We start from the raw sequence: 20,522 nt of genomic DNA, 5'->3' as shown, positions 1-20,522 counted from the left end.
TCCTTACCCTTACATTATCCATATGTATATATTTGGTCGGCATAACCAATATGTTACAGGGGCTTTAGTCTGAAAGACACGATCACCTTTAAGCCTTAACTGTGAGTGAGGGACAGCCAGGAGGCCAATGTCAGACGATCGAACGTTACATTTGTGCAGGATGACTCATCACAATATCCACATACTGAATGAATTTAGCAGCACCTACTTCAGGTTAGAGTTGGATGTGCAAACACCACCTTTAAAACATTATAATATTTATTAAAATGTTAGCCAGGTCAAAATGCCCTTTAACCCTTTTAGGTTTTCCCCTAAAAGGGTTAAATACACGGGGTTTTCATATATATATATACATATATATATATATATATATACTGTATATATATATATATATATATATATATATATATACCGTATGTAAGACAACGTTTCTCCACTAGGTGGTAGTATCAGATTTGTTTTATAGTTTAGAAACCAATCCAAAAGAAGAGCAAAAATTCACACTCTATCAAAAAATCTGTGAACTTAAACAATAAATGTAAAAAATTGAAAAGTGTAGATTTAAGGATGATAATTTATTTGTAAACATGTTGATTTAAACATTTCACTCCCTATTTTAAAGGGAACAAGGTGTGTGTCAATCATCAGCTCTAGGACAACATGATAAATATATTCTAAAAAGCATTCATCCTCAGGAAGCAAATCACAGGAAGTGATAGAACAGATGGGGGAAAAAGTTATTAAAACAGTGCAGCCCTTAGCATTTACGTCAAATAGACTGAAGCCAGGGAAAAAAACACCATGGACAATGATTTATTGGTCCAGCTGTCCGTGTGTTGTTGTTTCTTTTTTAAACGCTTTCCCCAAATGTCCTTATCCTGTTCACACTATTGTCTCCGTTTCAGACTAACCCTGGCTGGTGAGGTCAGGGCAACATTGTAAAGGATTTCCTCTGGCTCTTAATGATTTCCTGGGTATTCATAAGGCAACAATGCTCTCAGATTTGGTTACTTCTCTGGCACATAGTAAAGGAATTGGCTTTCAGTCAATAACCGGGGCCTTATTAGCTCATAATAAGGCCCAGGTAAGAACTACTCAAGGATTGCCGCAAACATTTTCCGACAAGTAATTTAGGAATGTAATGAATGAAAACAGCATTTACACACAATGAAATGTTTAAAAGTGAAATGAGTAAATGCTTTGAATCTTTTTTTAAAATTTTAATTTATTGTTACAAAAATATTACAAATTGATCCAAGAAAGAAAGTTTCACACTCATCAGAGGTTAGTTCTACCACAATGGCATTTATAAGTGACCATAAGTGGTCTTAGAAATACGACCTCTAAATTTGTGTTTATAATAAATCTATTCATGGCCCATAATTCATATATCAGTTCTCAACCTGGAGACAGTGCATGTTAACTAAATTAACTGAAAATTTTATGGAATAGCAATAATGAACAAGAACATATTGTCTTTATAAGGGCGATGGTATGCCGAGAGGAACCCACATCCTTATTCTTTAAACATAATAACATAAAATCAGATGTTTTTATCTCCTGTGTTTTATCAAGGCCTGAAGGTGAAGCAGGTTGTCCTGTCTGGCACAGCTCAACTGTAGCCTTCAATCCAGTTCTAAGCTTAAAAGGCCCCAATTTCTGTCCCCCATGGCCTGTAAGGCTTCGTCACAGTGGAGGAGGGGCTTGGTGTGCTGAGGGCCGTCGGGGAGACCAGAGGGAAGGCACCGAAGGAGAGGGGGAAGGCCGACAGTGAGGAGAGGGACGAAAGGAGCGGTGGTGAGAGCTTGGATGTTGTCACGGTCAGACTAAGAGGCATGGAGCCGTTTGGAGGCACCCTGAGGGACTCTGTGGCGGGCAAGACACTGAGTCTGGATATCCCAGATGCCTCAGTTGCATTGGAGGAGGATGTAGAGGAAAGAGAGGAGGAGGAGGAGGCTGGACTACTGTTGCCTCTAGATGCAGGTGTCCTGGCCTGTGGGCGTTGAAGGAGGAGGGGGTGTGGAAGGTGGGCAGGGGAGATCCCGTAAGCAGAGCCCCAGGCCAAGTGTTCAAGTCCAGTGTGCACCTCTCTCTGAGAGGCGTAGTTACTGAGGTGGGACACTAGTCGTACACGGAGAGGGTCTGTGTTCTCCCGACTCTCTATGATGCTCAGGAAGCGAGCTGTCTCTGCCAGACACTCCCTGAAGCCCAGGCTGCGGTAATCCTTTGCAAGAGAATGAGCCTCAAAGAAACCTGAAATAAGAAGAGGACACGACAGCAACTAAGACACAGAATCCTTTTTTTTTTTTTTATTGTTTTAAGAATAATAAAAAAAGTGTCTTACCTTTGCCACCAGACGCATGAAGCAACTTCAAATGGTCCACAGTCATTTGCAAAATTTCTGCCTTTTCTAATTTAGCTGATCCCTGTAAAGGCATTGCCAAGAAAATGATATTGTCATATAGATATTTCACATAAGGTGTCGATATGAAAAGAAAACACGAAAGGCAAATATTCTAAGAGGATGTCGTAATTAACCTGTTTCTCAAAGGCACTTGGCACCAATCTTCTCAACTCTGAAAGGCTGTTATTGATTCTGTCACGTCTCCGTTTCTCAATAATCTGTAAATTGGTTATAGAAACAGAGTGATTTAGGCCACGTTTTGCTGGAAAAAATAAAGTTACATGAAACAGCAGACATAAGTTTTGTTACCCCTCTGCGCCTTTTTCTGGCTTGAACTTGGGTCGTTGTGGACGGTGACATCGAGCCGTGGGAGTCTAGTTGACTGAAAGGTAAACAAGCAATTGATGTGTTGTTGTTTTTTTTTTCTCCATAGGATTTCATTAGCAATGGAAAGACAATAAATAAAAATGCACACAAAATAAAGCTATTTATCCCCAGAACATGGATCATGATAAAATATAAATTAAATACACACCCATTTTCGTCTCCACTATCCTTCTCCACCTCAACATTTTCGTCCAGGTCGCTGTCAGATGAACTGTAATTGTGACCTCGCTTCATTTTGTTTCAAGTGCTCAAAAGTAGTCCTGAAAGAGAGAGTCCAGTGTTGTACTGACTGCAGAGACCGTGTTAACTTCAGTCCTGCCTCTGCTCTGATCTTTTTCATGTCGCGGGAGGGGGCGTGGTCTGCTGGAAGGGTGGGCGGGGGCATCTGAGTGACGTCTGTAGGCTTTACAAAATATAATCAATGAACATCCCCGACATTCAGAAGAAAAAAAGTCAGTCCTGCAATGATGTCAATCTAGATTAGGATTAAAAATTGTGAGGTTGTATTTTTTTTAAAAGAAGGTATGTGTGGGGTAATTAGGATTTTAAAGGACCATAATACACTACTGTGGTTGACCTTTTAACAAATTCATTAAGGACACTTTTTTTGTGTCCAGGTTTTTTTTATTATTATTCTTTTTTACATTTGTTCCTTATTTGTATTACTCTCCCTTGCAATTTTTTAAAAACAGGCCTATATGGCCATACATTTGACCTTGTACCTGATTATACCTGGTTGCCTTTTTTGTTTCAGGACAGGTGCAGTTTAACTTCCGCAATTATTTCTAAAGTGTTATTCATGTTGAAAATCCACTTTTTAAAAAATGTGTTTTCTTATCCAAGTCTTTTGTAGAGAAATTAGTCTGTGCTTGGCAGTTGAGTCTGACTGGTGGACTCTTGGCCTCAGCTCCCACACTTTCCCTGCTGAGCCCCCAGTTCATGAGGAGCAGGCCCCATTACAGCCAGAGCCGTCTTCTTCTTTGGTGTTGTGGAGGACACACGGCCTATTAGCAGAGTGTGTGGTTCATTGTCTGCTGTCAGCTGTGTGCTTCCACAACAGCATTGATCAGTCGGGAGGCCCAACATTAGTCAGTCAGCGTTGCCAGGTTCTCCTAGGAAACCCCTCTTTCACGTCCCCTCTACCTCCTCCCCAGTCACTGCAAACAGGTCAACTGACTGGTGCAGGGAGACCTTCCCAGGGAGTCATTCATCCTCTGTGGGGGAAAAACCTCGGCTGCTCCTGTAGTGGGAAAGAGAAACAGAATTTTTTCAGAGTCTCAAGCTGCACACACACTAATGAATGTTTCTTCTCAGCTAAAAAAAAAAAAAGAAAAGAAAAAGAAAAAACATATAAATAAGTGTTACAGTTTTCATGGAGAGCAGGGGTGGTCTGCAGGAGGTGTGAACATTTTGACCCCACTAATATGCTGGGGTTAAAGGGCAAACTATATAAAACATGGGAGTTTTGAGTGTTTATGTTCCACTGTGTAACTGATCCCTGCTTGCTGTTTGTTTAGTATGTGTTAGGGAGAAAGAGACACTAACAGAACTGCCTATACATACAAATATGTATATGTTTATGCAATGTTCTATGCATATTAATGAAACTATTGGTAAATGTAACATTGGGTTTTGCTGATGATTTACATTTTATACGCCTTTATTTCCATTAGGCCTCTGTAAACGCCAGAGTTAACATTGCACATAAACCTAAATATAAAATGTACTGTATAATCAGCTGATAGACTAGGATGGATTTCTTCAGATAACATCTCACCAGTATACAAGTTAAAGGTTAAAAACTACCCACGCTTAAACAGCTACAACACTTAGGTTAAGCTTCAATATTTAATGTCCAAAGGCTATATCACCACATCATTTGTCAAAGGCTAATATATAAAATCCCAAAGTGGACATAGGTTCAGGCATTTTTTCCCCTCCATTTTCCTGCTATTAATGATTACCCGAGATCACAACTTATTTATCTTGTTTTTGTTAGATTAAGACCACACCAATGGCTTTGTTATGTAGAGATAATCAAACAAAATAAGCCAGATTCTGAAGAATACAACTAAGATGAATATTACCACAGGTTAAAACGCTGTTATCTCCAGATAACAAGTTAATACAAATATCACCATCATCATTTGTACTGTATTACTGCTTTTCATTTGGGTCTATGTACATTTTGTTGTCAACACTTTTGCTTCTTTCTCAAGTTAAGCTGATGTAAAACTGCAGTTAAATGTTTTTCTTTTCTGTGAAGGTCTGGGAAACAGCACTTGAAGCTGGTATATTTCCTGCATGAAGACATGTCTGTTAAGGCCATCAGTGGGAGTGTGACCCCCTCTATAAAGTGTTCCATACCAGTACCTTGTCAAGCAGCTGTTTCTCTGCTCCGTCCGTCAGGTCAGTTGTTAACTCTCTGTGTTGGGAGCTAGACAAGTGCGGATGAGAGTTTGAGTCCAAGGAGCAACTGCAGGCCAACACACTGTTCCCAGAATGTCAGAGGGCTTGTTGGTGCTGACAGACACAATGTGCAAGCCTCAGTCTTTCTGTTGATGCAGTGAGTGTGGAAGAGTCTTCACACTATCACTGACACACACAAAGACACCCACCTTCTCTTCCTAGCCTGTCAGCTCACACTCTCACTCAAAATCCTGACAACCTTCACCCATTTCATGCATTTCTCCACCCACATGCTCTTACTTGGTTGATTTATAGACCTTAACAGGGACATGGAATTCCTGTAGCTTTCATCTTGAGTCCTTATTTGAAAGTTTATGCATATGAATGACTAGCAGGTTCTAACCCTTTTGAAATCATGTCAGAGTAACAATTTAGCCGACAGCCCTTGCATGAGTGCAGTGGCTGCAACTTTATCCTTTTGGAAGCCAGAGTTACTCCTAACATTGCACATAAGTCAAGACCGCTAAAAATACTTTATTTTGTAATAGATAAGTAGGGCTCTTCTGATGTTTCATCTATATTTTTGAATTTTCCAATACATCATCGGGATCTTTAAATAATCTCCAAATTCTGCTCTCCAACAGTTTGACACATGCTGTAAAAATCCTGTTCTTACTGAAGCCTCCTCTTCTTGAGAAATCAAAACTCACCGATGGAATTCTTTCCATTATGTTGTCAGACACTGTCATTAAAACTCTGAGCATGTCAGTGGCAAACACAAGCAGATTTGATAAACTAATGATGTTAAGCTGTAGTTGCCCCAAAGGGTTCCATCGCAACCATTACAGCTCAGTTGTGCCTGCAGTCGACATTCTACTCGAGCAATTCCTGAACCATTTGAATCCACTCAACATTTAACTATAGGACCCAGGATGAAACCAAAGGACTTGCCCTTTCACATTTCCACAATTCAAAGCTGAGGTCTGAAATCTTTCTTTCTGGACTGATTTTTTCACATCTGTATCTACGCTAGATTATTATTATCCACAGTATATAAAAAAAAATGCTTGTATGACAGATTCTAGATCAACAGGAAAAAGAGCAAAAGCTCATTTTTTACCCTCTAATCATTCATGACTCTCTGCTGATAGATCATTTGAGTATATTTGGGATCACTTCACTCATGTTTATGATGTGATTATGGTAATAAGACGCTCCAGTGTGTCAGACAGGTTCATGTGGTCTCCATTAAGAAGAACACAAAACACTCTCCTCACACCTGACTGTCAAGGTCTTTCAAACTGGGGTCGACATTACTTTGCTCCATTAAACATCATTACGAACTTTGTTGCAAAAACCTTGACTTTTTGACCCACTGCATCAAAAACTTTTTTTTTATTTGCTGTGAATCCAGTTTGATAAATTTAGATGAGTTATGTCAAATGCTTGCTTGCTGAGTTGAGCAAATTTGTCTGTGGTTGCCATGATTTCTCGGAATGATCTTTACATTTAATAACTGGAACAACATGCCAGTCAGCCTGTTGACTGTGGGCCTAACTGGGCACCAATTTGAAGAAAACTACTCTCAACCCAGTGCCAGGAAGCTAAGAGGTATAAGCAAGCATTTGTTTGAAACTGGCGTGTGCCCAGCTGCCTTCCTCAATCTTCCCTCAGGTTTCCCTTGGTGACTCCTTTGTGTGTGCAGGAGAGCAAGCCTGAGTGTGTGTGCCGGTGCGTCTGCATGTGTTTATGTGTGTGTGACTAAGAGTGTGCAAGTGTGTTTAGGAGGTGCTGTTTCCCACAGCCCTGATCTAATTCCGTGGTAACTCAATCTCCGTGTGAGCGCTTCCCGGCGAGTGTTCTCCCACCCGTCGACAGTCTCTCTCTGGCCGGCTGAGTGGCTGAGTGTGTCTGACAGAGGCCTACTCAGTCCCATTGGAGCCCCCTCCCTATTCCCCCGTCTCTCTGCCTCCATCCCACCCACCCTCCCATCAGGATTGATTTACTATGTCAACCGTTGGGGCTGTCGGCAGCAGCGACGTTCGCAGCCGTGCCTGCATCCTGTGTGCACACCATCCTGACATCTTATACCTGTCATTCAACAACTGCTGCAGTCAAATTTACATGACCATAGGGGAGGGGGGACATTTCTGTGTGTGTGAGATCATGCCTCATCTATGAATTATGCACATAGAGAGTAGGTGTTCTTGGAAACAAAATTACCTTTTGCTGCATATTTACATGAGCTGAGATATATTATGCAAGGCAGACAAAATGCCACCCATGCTGCTCCTAAATAGCTGGTCTGACTGAGGGAAATGTCTCCCAGACAGATTCCACATAACAATGTTATCCTATGGGCCACAGCTTCCTGTCCCTTTCTCTGCACCCAGGCGCTATATTGGGCAGGGACCAGACCAGGCATGAGACCCATTCCCACTGTGTGACTGCAGCACACCCGCCTTCTCATTCTTTATCTTCCTGCCTTTGTTGGCATCCATTCTCCTTGTGCCTTTTGGATAGGTAAAGTCAGGGAGGATATGAGGACTTCCTTGTTTCTTTGTTTAGCGGCAGCATTTATTTTGTAAATCTTCTTTTCTGCATATATAGCCCCATAGGTCACATACTGACACAACAATCTCTGCAACCAGCAACTACTTTTAGGGCCTACAGTCAATTAAAAGGCACGAAAAACATGTTAAGATGCCAACCATTTTCTGAACTCTTATTTTGCCACCCTAATGTGCTCGCTCATTTCACATGTCACTCTTCAAAAAATAACAGTCAATTTAATTGGCTTTTAAACAATACCGCACACTCCTTCACAATGGGCCACCAAACAATCATATTGTCCAGAAGATTTACCAGTTTGCCGTCCATTACCAGTGTGCTTATGCGAGTCCACAATGGAGGGAAGGCAGATCACAGGACTGGTTCCCAAATAAGCGCTACAGGAGGCAGCACGTGATGTCCACACAGAGAAAGGAGCACCACGGAGTGAGCTGCTTTTAAGGGTACACATTGTGTTGTCACAGGAAAAACATTGTTTGCATATCAATGGAGTGTGTGTGTGCGGGTGTTTGTGGTTTGTGTGTGTGAAGTAAGATTGAGTGTGTTTGGGGCTCTAATTGAAATGTATCTTTGGGTTAACACCAGTCATATGAATTCTTAGCCACATGTAGCTGCAGAAAATTAGTAATCCTCTACTGTGTGTGTGCTTGTGTGTTCGCTTGCGGTGTGTGTGTGAGTGTTTAAATCTATATCTTTGATGGTCATGATTTTGTACTTTGTATCATCTCAAATCCCTATGCACAAAGGTTTTTGCCTGGGTTGTGTGCATTTTTCACATCTAAAGAAAGTTAAACACTGCAAGAGCATATATATATATATATATATATATATATATATATATATATATATTTGAATATAAAAACAAAACGAAAGAAGGGTTCAAATTATATCCTGTCATTATAATATCACAGAGAAAAAAAACCTGTTTTTCTTTTGTGTGTGTGTGTATGTGTGTGTGTATGAGCCGGCTCCTTTCCCAGTGGATGTTCTGTGCCAGCTGTCTGCGCTGCAGTAAAGTACTGCTTTCCCAAGCTCCGACCTGTGGGAAAATTTGTTGTGGCCAGTAATTGATTCCGCCCTGCCAGCCCCATTACTCTCCACTGCAGTCAAACTGCCAGTGATCTGCAGAAAGCCTGTTAGCACAGCCCCTTTTACTCTGTATTTCTCAATCTCCCACTACACAAACATGCATTAGAATCCCACCAAGAATTATTGTATATTACATATTTTTATCTGTGGCTTTACAGCATGTTTAATTAAAAACTGGCATGCTCCAGTTTCTGATATTAAATCCTCTTGTCCATTTGTCTTATGGCCATGTAGAGTTGCCACCTGACCAAATCATTTTGTCCTTCTCGACAGTTTTAATTAAATGTCTTTTGTATTCTAAAAAATAATGAATGGGTTTATCTTTTGTTTGTCTTTGTTTTCCTCTTTTCAACATGGTTGTTTGCAAGAAAAAAAACAACAACATGACACATGTCACATGCATATACTGGTTTCGCTTAAATCAAATCAATCAATCAATGTGCGTCAAAGATGATTTAAATAGCCAAAGTTGAAGCTCACTTGCCAGTTCACCAGGGAGATGTCAGAGATATTGAAGATTTCTGTCATTGACTTAAAAAGAGATAAATGTGTGGGTAATGTGTGGGATGTCCCCATCTTGAACCCCGCCTTCCTCTAAGCCTGTCATAAAATATTAAGAGCGCTCATCTGCCGACATGGCCGAGTCAGTTGTCACAGCCTAACACTTACCACATGTCCAAATAAAGGTAAGTGCTTTCCCCTTCCAATTAATCTGCAATTAGGGGTTCTGCTCTGTGCGTCTGCTTTTGTGTGTCCCAATCTGGTCTCAGCAGGTGGGACTGTCTGTGCTTGCGTGTGTGTTTGTGTGTGTGTGTGTGTGTGTGTGTGTGTGCTCATGTTTATGTGAATGTGACGCACATTAGGCTCTGAGAGGGACACAGGAAAGAGTTAAAGGGATGTCTTCTGAAACGAATTCATATGATAGTTGTCATGTTGTCCCAGGACTTTCCCTTCTTGTCATTTTGATTACATGGAAACATTTTGAACATAGCAGAAATAGATCAGCAGGAGAAAAGGACACATTATATAGAGCGATAGGAAATAATTGTTGAATGTAACATCAAGGGACACGTGAGGCCTCGGGCCAAGTATTTATCAGGGATTCTCATGACTCTTGCTGTCTTTATATAATGACCAGCTGAGGGAAGCGCTTTCCCATGTTGTAAGCGGTCAGGAGGTCTCCCTCTAAGCACTGCCGCACTCATTTTTCACACAAAAATTCCAGCCCACGGTGGGGGGATTTAAAGGAGCATGAAAGAGGACCAAAAAAAGCGTACAGTATGCATCACTTTGGCTCCGAGTGATCCCTCCGCCCACTGACCTCTGCCACCGGTACTCTCCCTGTACTTCTCCTGTGTATTGACAGAACAAGCAGTGTCTCTGTGAGAGGCAGCCCCCTCCCCTCCACTCCTCACCACCTCAGTCTCTTCATCCATTCCGTCAGTGTGCTGCAAACCAGAAGCCTGAGGCGTAGGGAGCGTGTGGGATGAAGGGATGAGAGAAAAGATCAAAGCAGGAAGCATGAAAAAGCTCAAAGCACACAAGCAAGAGGCACCTCTCTGACCTCCACCACACACACACACACACACACACACACACACACACACACACACACGCACACTCTCTTCATCCCAGCTGAGAGGAACAGTCGGCGCCCACCCTGGCCTCTGGTTGCCCCTCATGCTGCAGGCGTGTAAAGAGAGAGGAGAGAACGTGTTGCTCAGGTCATGGTGTAAGTCTCTCAGCAGATGGTGGAGACCTGCTGGGAAACAGAGCTAAAGTGAGGCTAATGACATCTACACAATTCTTATTATTCAAACTAAGTAATAACTTTTTTAATTATTTTTTTAATTTGAACAACATACACAAAGCTTTTAGAAAGTAATGTTTTCATTGTTCACTCACCAAATTCCTTAAGGAGACATTTTATTCTGATGTCAAACTCACGCAGAGAACCTTGTTAGATGTCACTGTGTTGTAATGAAAGGAGTCTGACAATATTGTTTAATTCATCAGCATTTAAAAAGATGACAGTGATAAGAGAAAACTTGGGGGAAATTGGACTAAACTTCAAGGTAAAACTCTATATTCGAAGATCTGTTAGCTATGACTGTACAATAGATAAAGTCAGCGTTCAACTTCCTCCCTAAAAATACTGTTAGCTTGGTTTTTTGCCTTTATATCTTATTATCATGACTTTACAATGTTAGCAATTGTCACACTTAAAGATAGTGGTAATGCTAGCTAGGAGGGTACTGGATGCTGACATTAGGTGTTTTCTTATTCTTGCTAATGTATTTTTATATTGCCTAATATTTAAACTTGTAATATAATTGATTCCAATTTATATTTTTTAATTCAATTCATCACTAATAGTGTGGTTGCAAAGGATTTATTTATGTCATTTATATCTTATTGTTTTATCAGTATTCAATACTAAAGGTTATGTTTGAGCTGTCAAACTAATAACTAAAAGGGGTTAGCTAAATGTTAATGCTAGCTGGGTTTTTTTTAAAAACTAGCTAATGTGTTGGTTGAACTTGAAATATGACAACAAATCCCCACTGAGAAATACAGGTCCAAAATACATTTTCCAGACGAGCCACCATGGTTTTTTAAAAAATTTTTTAAATAAATTAAAGTTTAGCGAGAAAGCTAACATTATGAACATATCTCACTGTTAGAACAACAACACAGTATAAAGGCTATCACAGATCAATTCATGGATAAAGTGCTTTCTCTTTTTCAGGCGAACGTTTTCCCACAACAGAAAATTATGTTCAAGCAAAGAGGAGAATAAAACAAATAATACACTGAGGTAATTAAAGTTAAACTGATAGACATATGTGATCTGAGAATGTTTTTTGCCTTTTTATCTAATGTGTTAAACGCAACATGACATCCCTCAGAAATATTTGCTGCATAAAGTTGCAGCAAGGTTCAACATCAACCTGATCTGTTGTGACCGCAGTTTTACCTGTCTGAGCTTTAGGTATGATACTGGCTCGGTCAGACTTGTGAACTCCCCTTTGCCCTGAGGATCCTCTCTCCATTATTCATGAGTCCTCAGGTTGGACCCTGGGAACAAGCTGAGCGAGGCCCTGTGTCAATACGAAACACTGGCCGCCACAATGGGCTCTGCCTCCAACTACACTGTTGACAGACACCAACACAAAGGAGCTGAAAGGGGTCCCCCTCCGTTCTCACACACACTGAAGAATGAGTCAGTGTGCTGCCGCTCAGAGCTGTGTTTGTACAGTATATACAGCTTTTGTCCATGGCCACTGTTCTCCCATCAATGGAGGCTGAAGTGTTGATGAAAAACCAGGAGGAAAGGACTTCTGTGCGGCTGCCAGCAAGAGTTCATGTTCATTAGACGGGCTCTGCGTCTGCTATATGGCACCTGTATGTACACAGAGAAACCCCTGGGTGTCACAACAAGTAATCAACTTATTGTATCGGTAAACAACATTTGATAAAATATCACAGTCCAGTCTATCACATCATTACTGCTGTCATTGAAGTACATGAAGCTAATGCATTTGAAACCATGAAATCTAAAATGTTATCTATGTAACAGCTTATTTTGCATACTATGTCAAACACAGATCCAGCTTGATAAAAGACAGCAAAAACCCACCTCAGAACACACGTAAATGAATGAGTTTAACTTTAAAAAAAAACACATGACAGTAAATCATGATGGCATGAACAATCAAACTTAATTTTTTTAGTGTAAGAGAAAAGAACAAAAATGATTTTGGTTTTTACATTGCAAAGAGCTCAGTTATTTTTGAATGACCTTTTTTCAGTTGATGAAAGATTCAAAAGACTTTGACAGGGTGCTCCATTTTTATCTATTTTATTTATTCAATCTCTAACTCAAATTGCTTTTGTTACATCTTTTATTCTCAGAACAGAATTGCATGCATGTCAAGTGTACTGATATCATTTTATGACTTCATAGAGAATTCACATTGTGCAAAAGCAGCATCTTAATTTGTCTTGCAATTACATCCTCCATTTTATCTCCCTACTCAAATCTTATTTTGGACTCAAACGTGAACTTCATGATCTGTGGAAAGCAGTCAGAGGAGTACTTAGCCCTTCTTAATCCACAGAGGGGAACTGTCACAAGGAATTCATTTTACCTGAATCTGATTTGCTCTCTTCATGTCTGTCCATACACGCTCTCCTACTTTGATCTCCTTAAGACATTCATAGCTGCTCTCATGAGCTTGAAGATTTATTTAACAGATAATCACAAATGAAATAATGTTTTTTATCTGTACGTATATGATTGATTGCTTTACTAAATATATCACTTCCAGCATATTGCATGCCTTAGGCTTTCATTAGGTTTAAAAAAAATAAAAAATGAAAATAATATAGGACAGCTCAGCTGTGAAACAGAAGTGGAGTCAAAGAAGACGGAACATGAAGTATAGTTTTACAACAACACAAAGAGGCCTGACTAGTTTTGATTTTGATGTGTATTTTTGAATTCCTTTACTGATAAAGGCACAAATATGATACGACCTCCTGCAATGCATTGCTGAAACCAACAGGGGGCAGTATCTGACTGTCTATCTATATTTGGACACAGATCCACTGACGTCTGTTATCTTCAAGTGTTTTAAAAATAAGTTGGGGAGGCATCTAGTGCATTTTACAAAGTTGGAAAAACATTTGGAAAAAACTATTTAGTTAGAAAATACAAAAACACCACAAAAATGTAACATCGATTGAAAATACAAGCCGATAACTAACAAAGTGTGCATGCATGCTTAATAATCAACCGAACATTGTAATTACATATAACAGCCGCCATCTGCTGGACAAAGCCAATACTAACAATTACTCGGATAAGGTGCTATTTAATGGCACAGTGTGATGATGTTTAAGCGCGAGACAGACAAGCTGCATATAAGTTTAGCAATTTAATTTTGGTTTCAAGTGTCAGACATCATCATTACATCTGAAAATGAACATTAACTGAGGTGTATGGTAAGTCTTGTAGCTTTCTTTATGAACTTATTTCAAAATACAAAAAGCAACATAGTAGCCTGGTGTCTGTTTATATTTATTATTCTTTATACAGAAATGAAAACTTGAGCAAGCCTATGGAAACATGCATGACCTGGACGACCCGGAACTGTTAATTTCCTTTCAAATGTTATATCATGACTCAATGTGGGCCTGTTAGGCCTAGTTTATTGTGTTTGAGCAGTAGGCCTATGTGTAGTGTGTATGTATAAAGCATAGCCTGCAACTGAGAGAAGTTTGTTTGAAGTTTTGCGATCAGCTGAGGAAAACTGTAATTATTTCTCCTACAGGCTCGACATGCAGCCTCAAATTGAATCCTATCAACTCAAATTAATGCATCACTTTTGTGTCTCCCAATTCTTAAGTCAGCAGACCCGAAAGCTTAGCTCTCCTTTCACTTCTTTCAAATACACCGTCAAAATCTGATTAAAACAAGGCACGCCTCTTGATCCACTGGTTTCCATGACAACAGAAAACGGATCTTGATTGGTCAGCTCTAAATCAGGCACATGTTTGCTGGCTTTAAATATGTAATTTTCTCTGAATGCCAGTCTGTCTCTGCACCTCACCGGTGAAACAGGACACCTTGTAATATCTTGAGTTTGTGTTGCAGACTGTCATCTTCTTCATCATGGTTGAGCAATTTGTTGGAAACTGGACCCTGATGTCCAGCGATAACTTCGATGAATACATGAAGGCAATCGGTAAGGTAATTCTAAATGTAGCCCTGTGGAAAATATTGCAAGCTGAGAATGCTGTGTTGTTGGATATTGTGTTTTTGAGGTTTTAACCTAAAGTGGTAGTTTCAAAAGGCAAGTTTAAAAAAAAGAAAGAAAGAAAAAAAATGCATGTTGCAGCATTAGGCATACGCAACTGAAATCATTTAAAAAGTGTGAAAGTTAAACCTGATCATATTTTAGGTGTGGGCTTTGCCAGTCGACAAATGGGCAACATGGCAAAGCCAAACCTGGCGATCAGCGTGGACGATTCTGGCGTTGTTTCAATGAAGTCTGAGACCACTTTTAAAACCACAGAGATCAAGTTCAAACTGAATGAAGAGTTCGAGGAGACAACAGCTGATGGCAGAAAAACAATGGTTGGTCATTTAGTTTTTTATTGTTTTTGTAACCCTGCACATTTGAGATGTTTCTAAGATTCTGACTCTATTTTCAGACAACCTTCACTCTGGAGAATGGGAAACTGTTGCAGCTGCAAGCATGGGAGGGAAAGAAGACAACACTAGAACGAGTGGTTCAAGATGGAAAACTAACAGCGGTTAGTAATTTGCAAAATCAAATGAAGAGCCAATTAGACAGTTTTATAAGTTATAACATATATATATAGTTTAAATGTGTCATTTTTATCTTGTTAATGGAATAAAAAGACGCTTTCTAACTTTCTAAAATTTTTGCCAACAGACATGCACCATGGATGATGTTGTCGCAGTGAGGACCTATGAGAAAGGGGTTTAAGTTGATGAAACATCAAGACTGGTGAGCCTGGCACCATGAAAAACAAACAAACAAATGCACTGAGCTTTTGCCAAACATGCCAATAAAGTCTGAACCATGAAGTCTGTGTAGCTGTGAGTGAATTCAACTGAAACAATATTCCCTTCATCAGCTGATACTTTGCTGTTTTTCTTTTCTTCCTAGACCAAACAGAAGTTACTTTTTTTTGTGTAGGTGATGCAATTACAGTTGATAAATCTTCCTTTTAAACAATTCTGTTTTGAATTTGGAGTGTAGCCTATCTAGCTTTTAATACTTAATTCAAATCTAAATGGAATAAAACAATAAAGGCATTTTATTCCATTAAAATTGTAATACATTGTAAGACTAACACAATTGAATCAATGTTTTTTTAACCACTAAGCAGTACTTGTATATAACCCAAAATATTATGATCCAGTTTTAGTTTGGAACTGTAACACCTTGGTATCTGTAACGTCTTGATACCAAGGCTAGTTGTCAGCTTTAAGAACATGGGTAGGAAGTCATTCTTAAGGTCTTATTTGGCATGAACAAGGAGCTTTACAGAGGCCTTTTGTTCTAACAAAGAAAAGCATGTCTTGAACAGTCCACTTGTGACAAGGAGGCTGGTGAATGGGAGGTGGGGAGGCCAAATCCCTGCTTGTGGTCAGAGTAGTGACCTCTCATGTGTGCCAAGTCTCTTGACTTGAACTGAGAGGTTCAAGCAAGTGCACATAATTTGTTTTAATTAGGGTTCTTTGGGGCAGTAGACTGAGGCCCAAATGCTCCAAAAGATTTCCAGGCTTAAGTAAAATATTGTGACCCCGGGTGGTGCTGCAGGCAACAGAGCGTACAGACTAATGAAAGCTTATCCTTGTCTTGAGTGCCACATTTGATAAGACCATGCCATATGAACACTGTTTCAGGCGTTATCACAAGTCCTGAAAACTCAACCACGATCTTAAAATGATTTCAAATGACTACAGCATTGTGATTGGTTTAAAACACCTGTTTAAAAATTAAACGCGTCTTCCCAAAAGTTATGTTTTGGCATACGAAGAGGGATTGTGGAGCACCTTAAATGAACCCCATCTTGTTTAACATTTCCGAATACCCTTTTGTTAAGACTCAAGCTTATTTGGGCTTGTGCATGGGCTCAGGCTTAAAGAGTCAGACCGCCTTTGAAATGGTTTTACCCTTTTAAACTCGAATCATGCCTTTAACAGGTGATTTATTAGAAACCTGATCCAATTCGCCCAGTACCCAGTAGCTATGGGCTATTGTAGCTCAATCGTTGTTTTTTTTGCATTTAACACAATAACCTTAATTTTTCACGTAGAAAATAAAATATGACATGAATTTGAAGAACTCATTTTCTCTTCAGTTTCTTCTAGCACACATCCTTGTGGTCGATTATAGTAAAAGCAGGCAAAGATTGGACAGTACCATTAATTGTAGTATAGAGGGATGCATAAGGTTCACATTGTGTGAATGGACAACAGTGTAATGACACGTTTGTGTATAGACAAAATGTAGTTCAATTAATATGAAGTCGTTAAACCTGTCAAAGTGTTGTTCTTTACAATATTTTAAAAGGCCACATTGTCCACTTCCACATTAAATGACCCGGAATACGTCGTACGTGACGTGACGCCATCATCAAACATGGCGGACAAGGAAAACACAAACATGGAAGTCGATAAGGAAAAGAAAAAATCATTTGCTAACAAAATTGATTCGCTGCAAGACGATGCAATTCAAAGAGTAAGCGACAAGAGCGACGCGGAAGGCAAGAAACACGCTGTCCAAAGCCGGGCCACAGCGGAGTACTGCGAGAAACTGCAGGCGTGGATGTGGCAATACTACACAGGTTATGTGAACTGGCAGAGCTGGATGGCAGCGTCAGCTATCACCTGCCCTTATTATTTACAGTCCTCAAGCGGGACGTCGACGACACCCCTGGATATTAACGCTCAGAACTGGTACAACAGCCCGTTTGTTCTCCCGCTATCTCCTTATCCAGCCGCCGGAAACCCTCCGAGCAGCCGGGCAGGCGAGGCTGCAGGCGGGGCTGCAGTGTCCGGCCAGCCGCAGCGGCAGCTACCGCAGGAGAACGGAAATGCTCAGAGGCCAGGTAAAAGTGTTCATCAAGCATCCTGCGTGTGAGGTTATATATACATGTATATATATATATATATATATATATATATATTTGTATTTGAATTGGTAGTTTATAAGGCAATCAGTTGGCAGGCCCTGCTGAACTTTGCAGACTCACTAAACATGAGTAGCTTGACACTCTGAAGTCATTAACCATGCACGTAGATAAACGATGTGTCACCATAGTATATTAACACATGTGTTAAATATAGACACTATGCTATTATCCGCACCAGACAAAAGTCTAATATTATTCAATTGTGGTGTCTTCCCAAACGTGTAAAACTAAAACAAAAAAGGGGGTCAAGTGCAGCACAGGCTGTTTGACGACGTGTCAGCATAGATGTAATGAAATGACAAGTGGCAGGTTAGTGTCAGGGTTTACCTATGTTACTGACACCAGGGCTTTAACATCGCGTGTACTCTTGGTACCAAATCATCTTACAGTATTTTTTTTATGCCAAAAAACATTATTCAGTTAACCATGATATAATCAACAGATTTATAGCCAAGGACATAGTCAGTTGTAGATGGAGACTTAACATAAGCCATGCTTTACCATTTCAAATCAGTGAAGGTCCTGTGTAAGAATTGAAAACAAGTGAGTGTGTATGTGAAGTGTAGGACTATCCCTGTTTGTGTAGTATTCCTGTTTGAGTCCAACCATACATATTTGTTCCCTAATCAAGGTCGAGAGTATACTATTCCTTCGCCTCTCCAAAGACTCCTCGCTGAGATGGTGGATTTCTTCATTTTGTTTTTTATCAAAGCAACCATAATCATCAGTATTATGCACCTCAGTGGAATCAAGTGAGTTCAGGTTATTCTTTGTGTTATTCTTAGTGCTGCTTTGCATGTGATATGATGATTAGGCTTGCAATTTTTCATTCTCAGTCAACCAAACCCTGAACTGAATATGGTGCTATTTCCTTTATCTTTTAGGGATGTTTCCAAGTTCGCCATGCATTTCATAGTGGAGGAAATAGATGAAGACACCTCGATGGAGGAGCTGCAAAAAATGATGCTTGTGGCACTTGTGTATCGGATATTAGTGTGTTTTTATGAGGTAAGTACTCCTAAATAAGGACTGTGATCTATTCTTTCACTCAGAAAGTGAGCTACTTTTGAAGTGAACTTGTCTCTAAAACCCTTTTTGGAAAATGTCCCGTTCATACGAGTGATAGTCCCTATGCTGTTCTCCCTTTAGATTGTGTGCATTTGGGGAGCCGGAGGAGCCACTCCAGGGAAGTTTCTAGTTGGACTCCGAGTTGTAACGTGTGACTCATCAGTTTTGGTTCAGCCTAACAGGGTACTTGTTGTGCCAGCATCTAATGTCTCTCTGTCTGCGTAAGTAGTTTAGTATCAATCTGAAATGCAACCTATTTGTCTGTGTTTAACAACAATCTAAAGCCCCCTGTCTCTTTCTCTTCATACAGATCAACTGTCCGAGCCTTAAACAAGAACTTTTCAATTGCCTTCTTTTTCCCGGCCTTTATCACTCTTCTGTTTTTCCAGCACAACAGGACTGTGTATGACATGGTAGCTGGTACAATTGTTGTGAAGCGCTCAGGAGCGAGATGATGCGAAACAGTCAAGAAGGGAATCTTAAACGTATTCAGAACTGGCCCTGTGTGATATTTGCTTTTTTTTTTTTTTTTTGTTCAATGCCTGCAGAGCTCAGACAAGACAACCTCAGAACACACAGGAGAGGTTGTTACCCAACAGTATGAACTTTTTTTAGTCCCCTAAAACTTTGGTTTGGTTTGCCTCGGACAAGTACTGTATTTCTGCATGTATGTCTACATGCTGCTTCTCTGTTCCTTCGCTGAATTGAGCTGTTCTTTTGGAGACAGTAAACATGACAGTATGCATCACTGTTTAATTGACATCGGACTCTTTTTCGCCTTTTTCTAAATTCTCTTTTGAGTTTAAGGGTGAATGTAATGACTCACTTAGATTTAAGTCACTAATTATGCATTCAAGAGATTTTAACTTCAGTATGTCTTCGTATTAAGAACACCTCTTAAGAGTCGTTACTTAGACTTCAGTTTTGAGTTGTTGACCTTCATCATGGAAGGGGTGATAATGCTGAAATATCTTTATTGGAAGGCACCTTTTAATGTATTGATCGGAAAAGTGAATCCTGACCACAGCAGCTATTCCTTCACTCTGAACTTAGCATGTGTGTGACTTCAACTAATGTATGGCACACTTTCTGTGATAAACATTTTTGCATTTCAGAAGATTAAATGAATCCACACATTTCCTGCATGTTAATGATGTCTTGATGTCATGTCTTTCAGCAGTTTGGCTGCTTTATTATATACCCAACAATGTGGCCTCATTATGTTTTTTTTTTTTTTTTTTTTTTTTTTTACTAAAAGCCTGTATTAACTCTCGGATTGGCTTTTGAAACAAAGCCCTCCGCTGTTGTCAAACCGCAGAAAGCACACACATTTCTGAGAAGTCTTATTGTAAAGAGTTTGCACTAAGGTTGACCTGGAAGCTAACGGGAACTGTCATTTTGAAAAGGCTATAATGGTTGTCCCTTTATACTTTATCACCCGTTTGTTTTATTTTTAGTTTCCACCCTAGTGTCAAACAAAATTATCAAAATATCTTGTATGAGTATAAATATTTGTTGTTCTTTTGGACTCTTGAAAATATTATTTACAAAGAGTATAGATGAATATGGATCTCAAATAATTGTCAGTTGAAATGTGCGGCCTGGTATCTTTTGTGAAATATCTTTCCAACTTGGAATTGTAATTCCCAAACTTAATTTTTTTTTTAACTTTATTCACAGAAAGATAAATAGTATGTATTTCCAGTATTGTATTACAAAAATAAATACATCTTGTAAATTAGAATTAGAATCCATAAGTATTTGCACTTTAATGTATTATTTGCTCTGCTATGAGCAGTGTTTGGCTCCACCTAGTGTTTGTTTGTTGGTAATACAGATGTAACTCTATTCATGGCGA

The 20,522-nt window shown here is 39.7% G+C and overlaps 4 protein-coding genes across 5 annotated transcripts in view; 2 read left to right on the top strand and 2 right to left on the bottom strand.

Moving 5' to 3' along the window:
* ccdc12 (coiled-coil domain containing 12) overlaps positions 1 to 20,522 on the bottom strand; it is a 141,894-nt gene that overhangs the window by 100,396 nt on the left and 20,976 nt on the right. The gene's annotated exons all lie outside the window — the stretch shown is intronic.
* Positions 604 to 3,126, bottom strand: LOC306824277 (hairy/enhancer-of-split related with YRPW motif protein 1-like). Its single transcript, XM_079344359.1, has 5 exons — positions 2,940 to 3,126; positions 2,714 to 2,786; positions 2,539 to 2,622; positions 2,345 to 2,426; positions 604 to 2,253 (listed from the first exon to the last, which is right to left on the bottom strand). The coding sequence occupies exons 1-5, from the start codon at positions 3,023 to 3,025 to the stop codon at positions 1,643 to 1,645; spliced, it is 936 nt and encodes a 311-aa protein (XP_079200485.1). The 5' UTR covers positions 3,026 to 3,126; the 3' UTR covers positions 604 to 1,642.
* fabp4b (fatty acid binding protein 4b) lies at positions 13,739 to 15,479 on the top strand. Of its 2 annotated transcripts, none has more exons than XM_079344154.1 (5): positions 13,739 to 13,867; positions 14,520 to 14,610; positions 14,827 to 15,002; positions 15,080 to 15,181; positions 15,325 to 15,479. In XM_079344154.1, exons 1-5 carry the CDS (start codon positions 13,865 to 13,867, stop codon positions 15,376 to 15,378), a joined length of 426 nt encoding a protein of 141 aa, XP_079200280.1. In that variant the 5' UTR covers positions 13,739 to 13,864; the 3' UTR covers positions 15,379 to 15,479. The 2 variants fall into 2 exon arrangements, with proteins under 2 accessions (XP_079200280.1, XP_079200281.1); XM_079344155.1 differs by lacking the exon at positions 13,739 to 13,867 and adding an exon at positions 14,369 to 14,395.
* LOC306823570 (protein FAM8A1-like) lies at positions 16,967 to 20,414 on the top strand. The gene is made up of 5 exons (XM_079343171.1): positions 16,967 to 17,512; positions 18,228 to 18,348; positions 18,481 to 18,604; positions 18,746 to 18,885; positions 18,975 to 20,414. Exons 1-5 carry the CDS (start codon positions 17,044 to 17,046, stop codon positions 19,117 to 19,119), a joined length of 999 nt encoding a protein of 332 aa, XP_079199297.1. The 5' UTR covers positions 16,967 to 17,043; the 3' UTR covers positions 19,120 to 20,414.

This window comes from Symphodus melops, assembly GCF_947650265.1.
Source record: "Symphodus melops genome assembly, chromosome: 5".
Lineage (NCBI taxonomy): Eukaryota > Metazoa > Chordata > Actinopteri > Labriformes > Labridae > Symphodus > Symphodus melops.
Note: the sequence above shows the minus strand (reverse complement) of the source record. Positions and strands in the feature narration are given on the sequence as shown.

Coding starts and splice junctions, on each gene's coding strand:
- LOC306824277 (XM_079344359.1), bottom strand. CDS start 3,025: ATGAAGCGAGGTCACAATTACAGTTCATCTGACAGCGACCTGGACGAA. Junction 2,787..2,939: donor GATAGTGGAGACGAAAATGG/GTGTGTATTTAA, acceptor TTTACCTTTCAG/TCAACTAGACTCCCACGGCT. Junction 2,623..2,713: donor CCAGAAAAAGGCGCAGAGGG/GTAACAAAACTT, acceptor ACCAATTTACAG/ATTATTGAGAAACGGAGACG.
- fabp4b (XM_079344154.1), top strand. Junction 15,003..15,079: donor CTGATGGCAGAAAAACAATG/GTTGGTCATTTA, acceptor CTCTATTTTCAG/ACAACCTTCACTCTGGAGAA. Junction 15,182..15,324: donor AAGATGGAAAACTAACAGCG/GTTAGTAATTTG, acceptor TTTTGCCAACAG/ACATGCACCATGGATGATGT.
- LOC306823570 (XM_079343171.1), top strand. CDS start 17,044: ATGGCGGACAAGGAAAACACAAACATGGAAGTCGATAAGGAAAAGAAA. Junction 17,513..18,227: donor CGGAAATGCTCAGAGGCCAG/GTAAAAGTGTTC, acceptor TCCCTAATCAAG/GTCGAGAGTATACTATTCCT. Junction 18,886..18,974: donor TCTAATGTCTCTCTGTCTGC/GTAAGTAGTTTA, acceptor CTCTTCATACAG/ATCAACTGTCCGAGCCTTAA.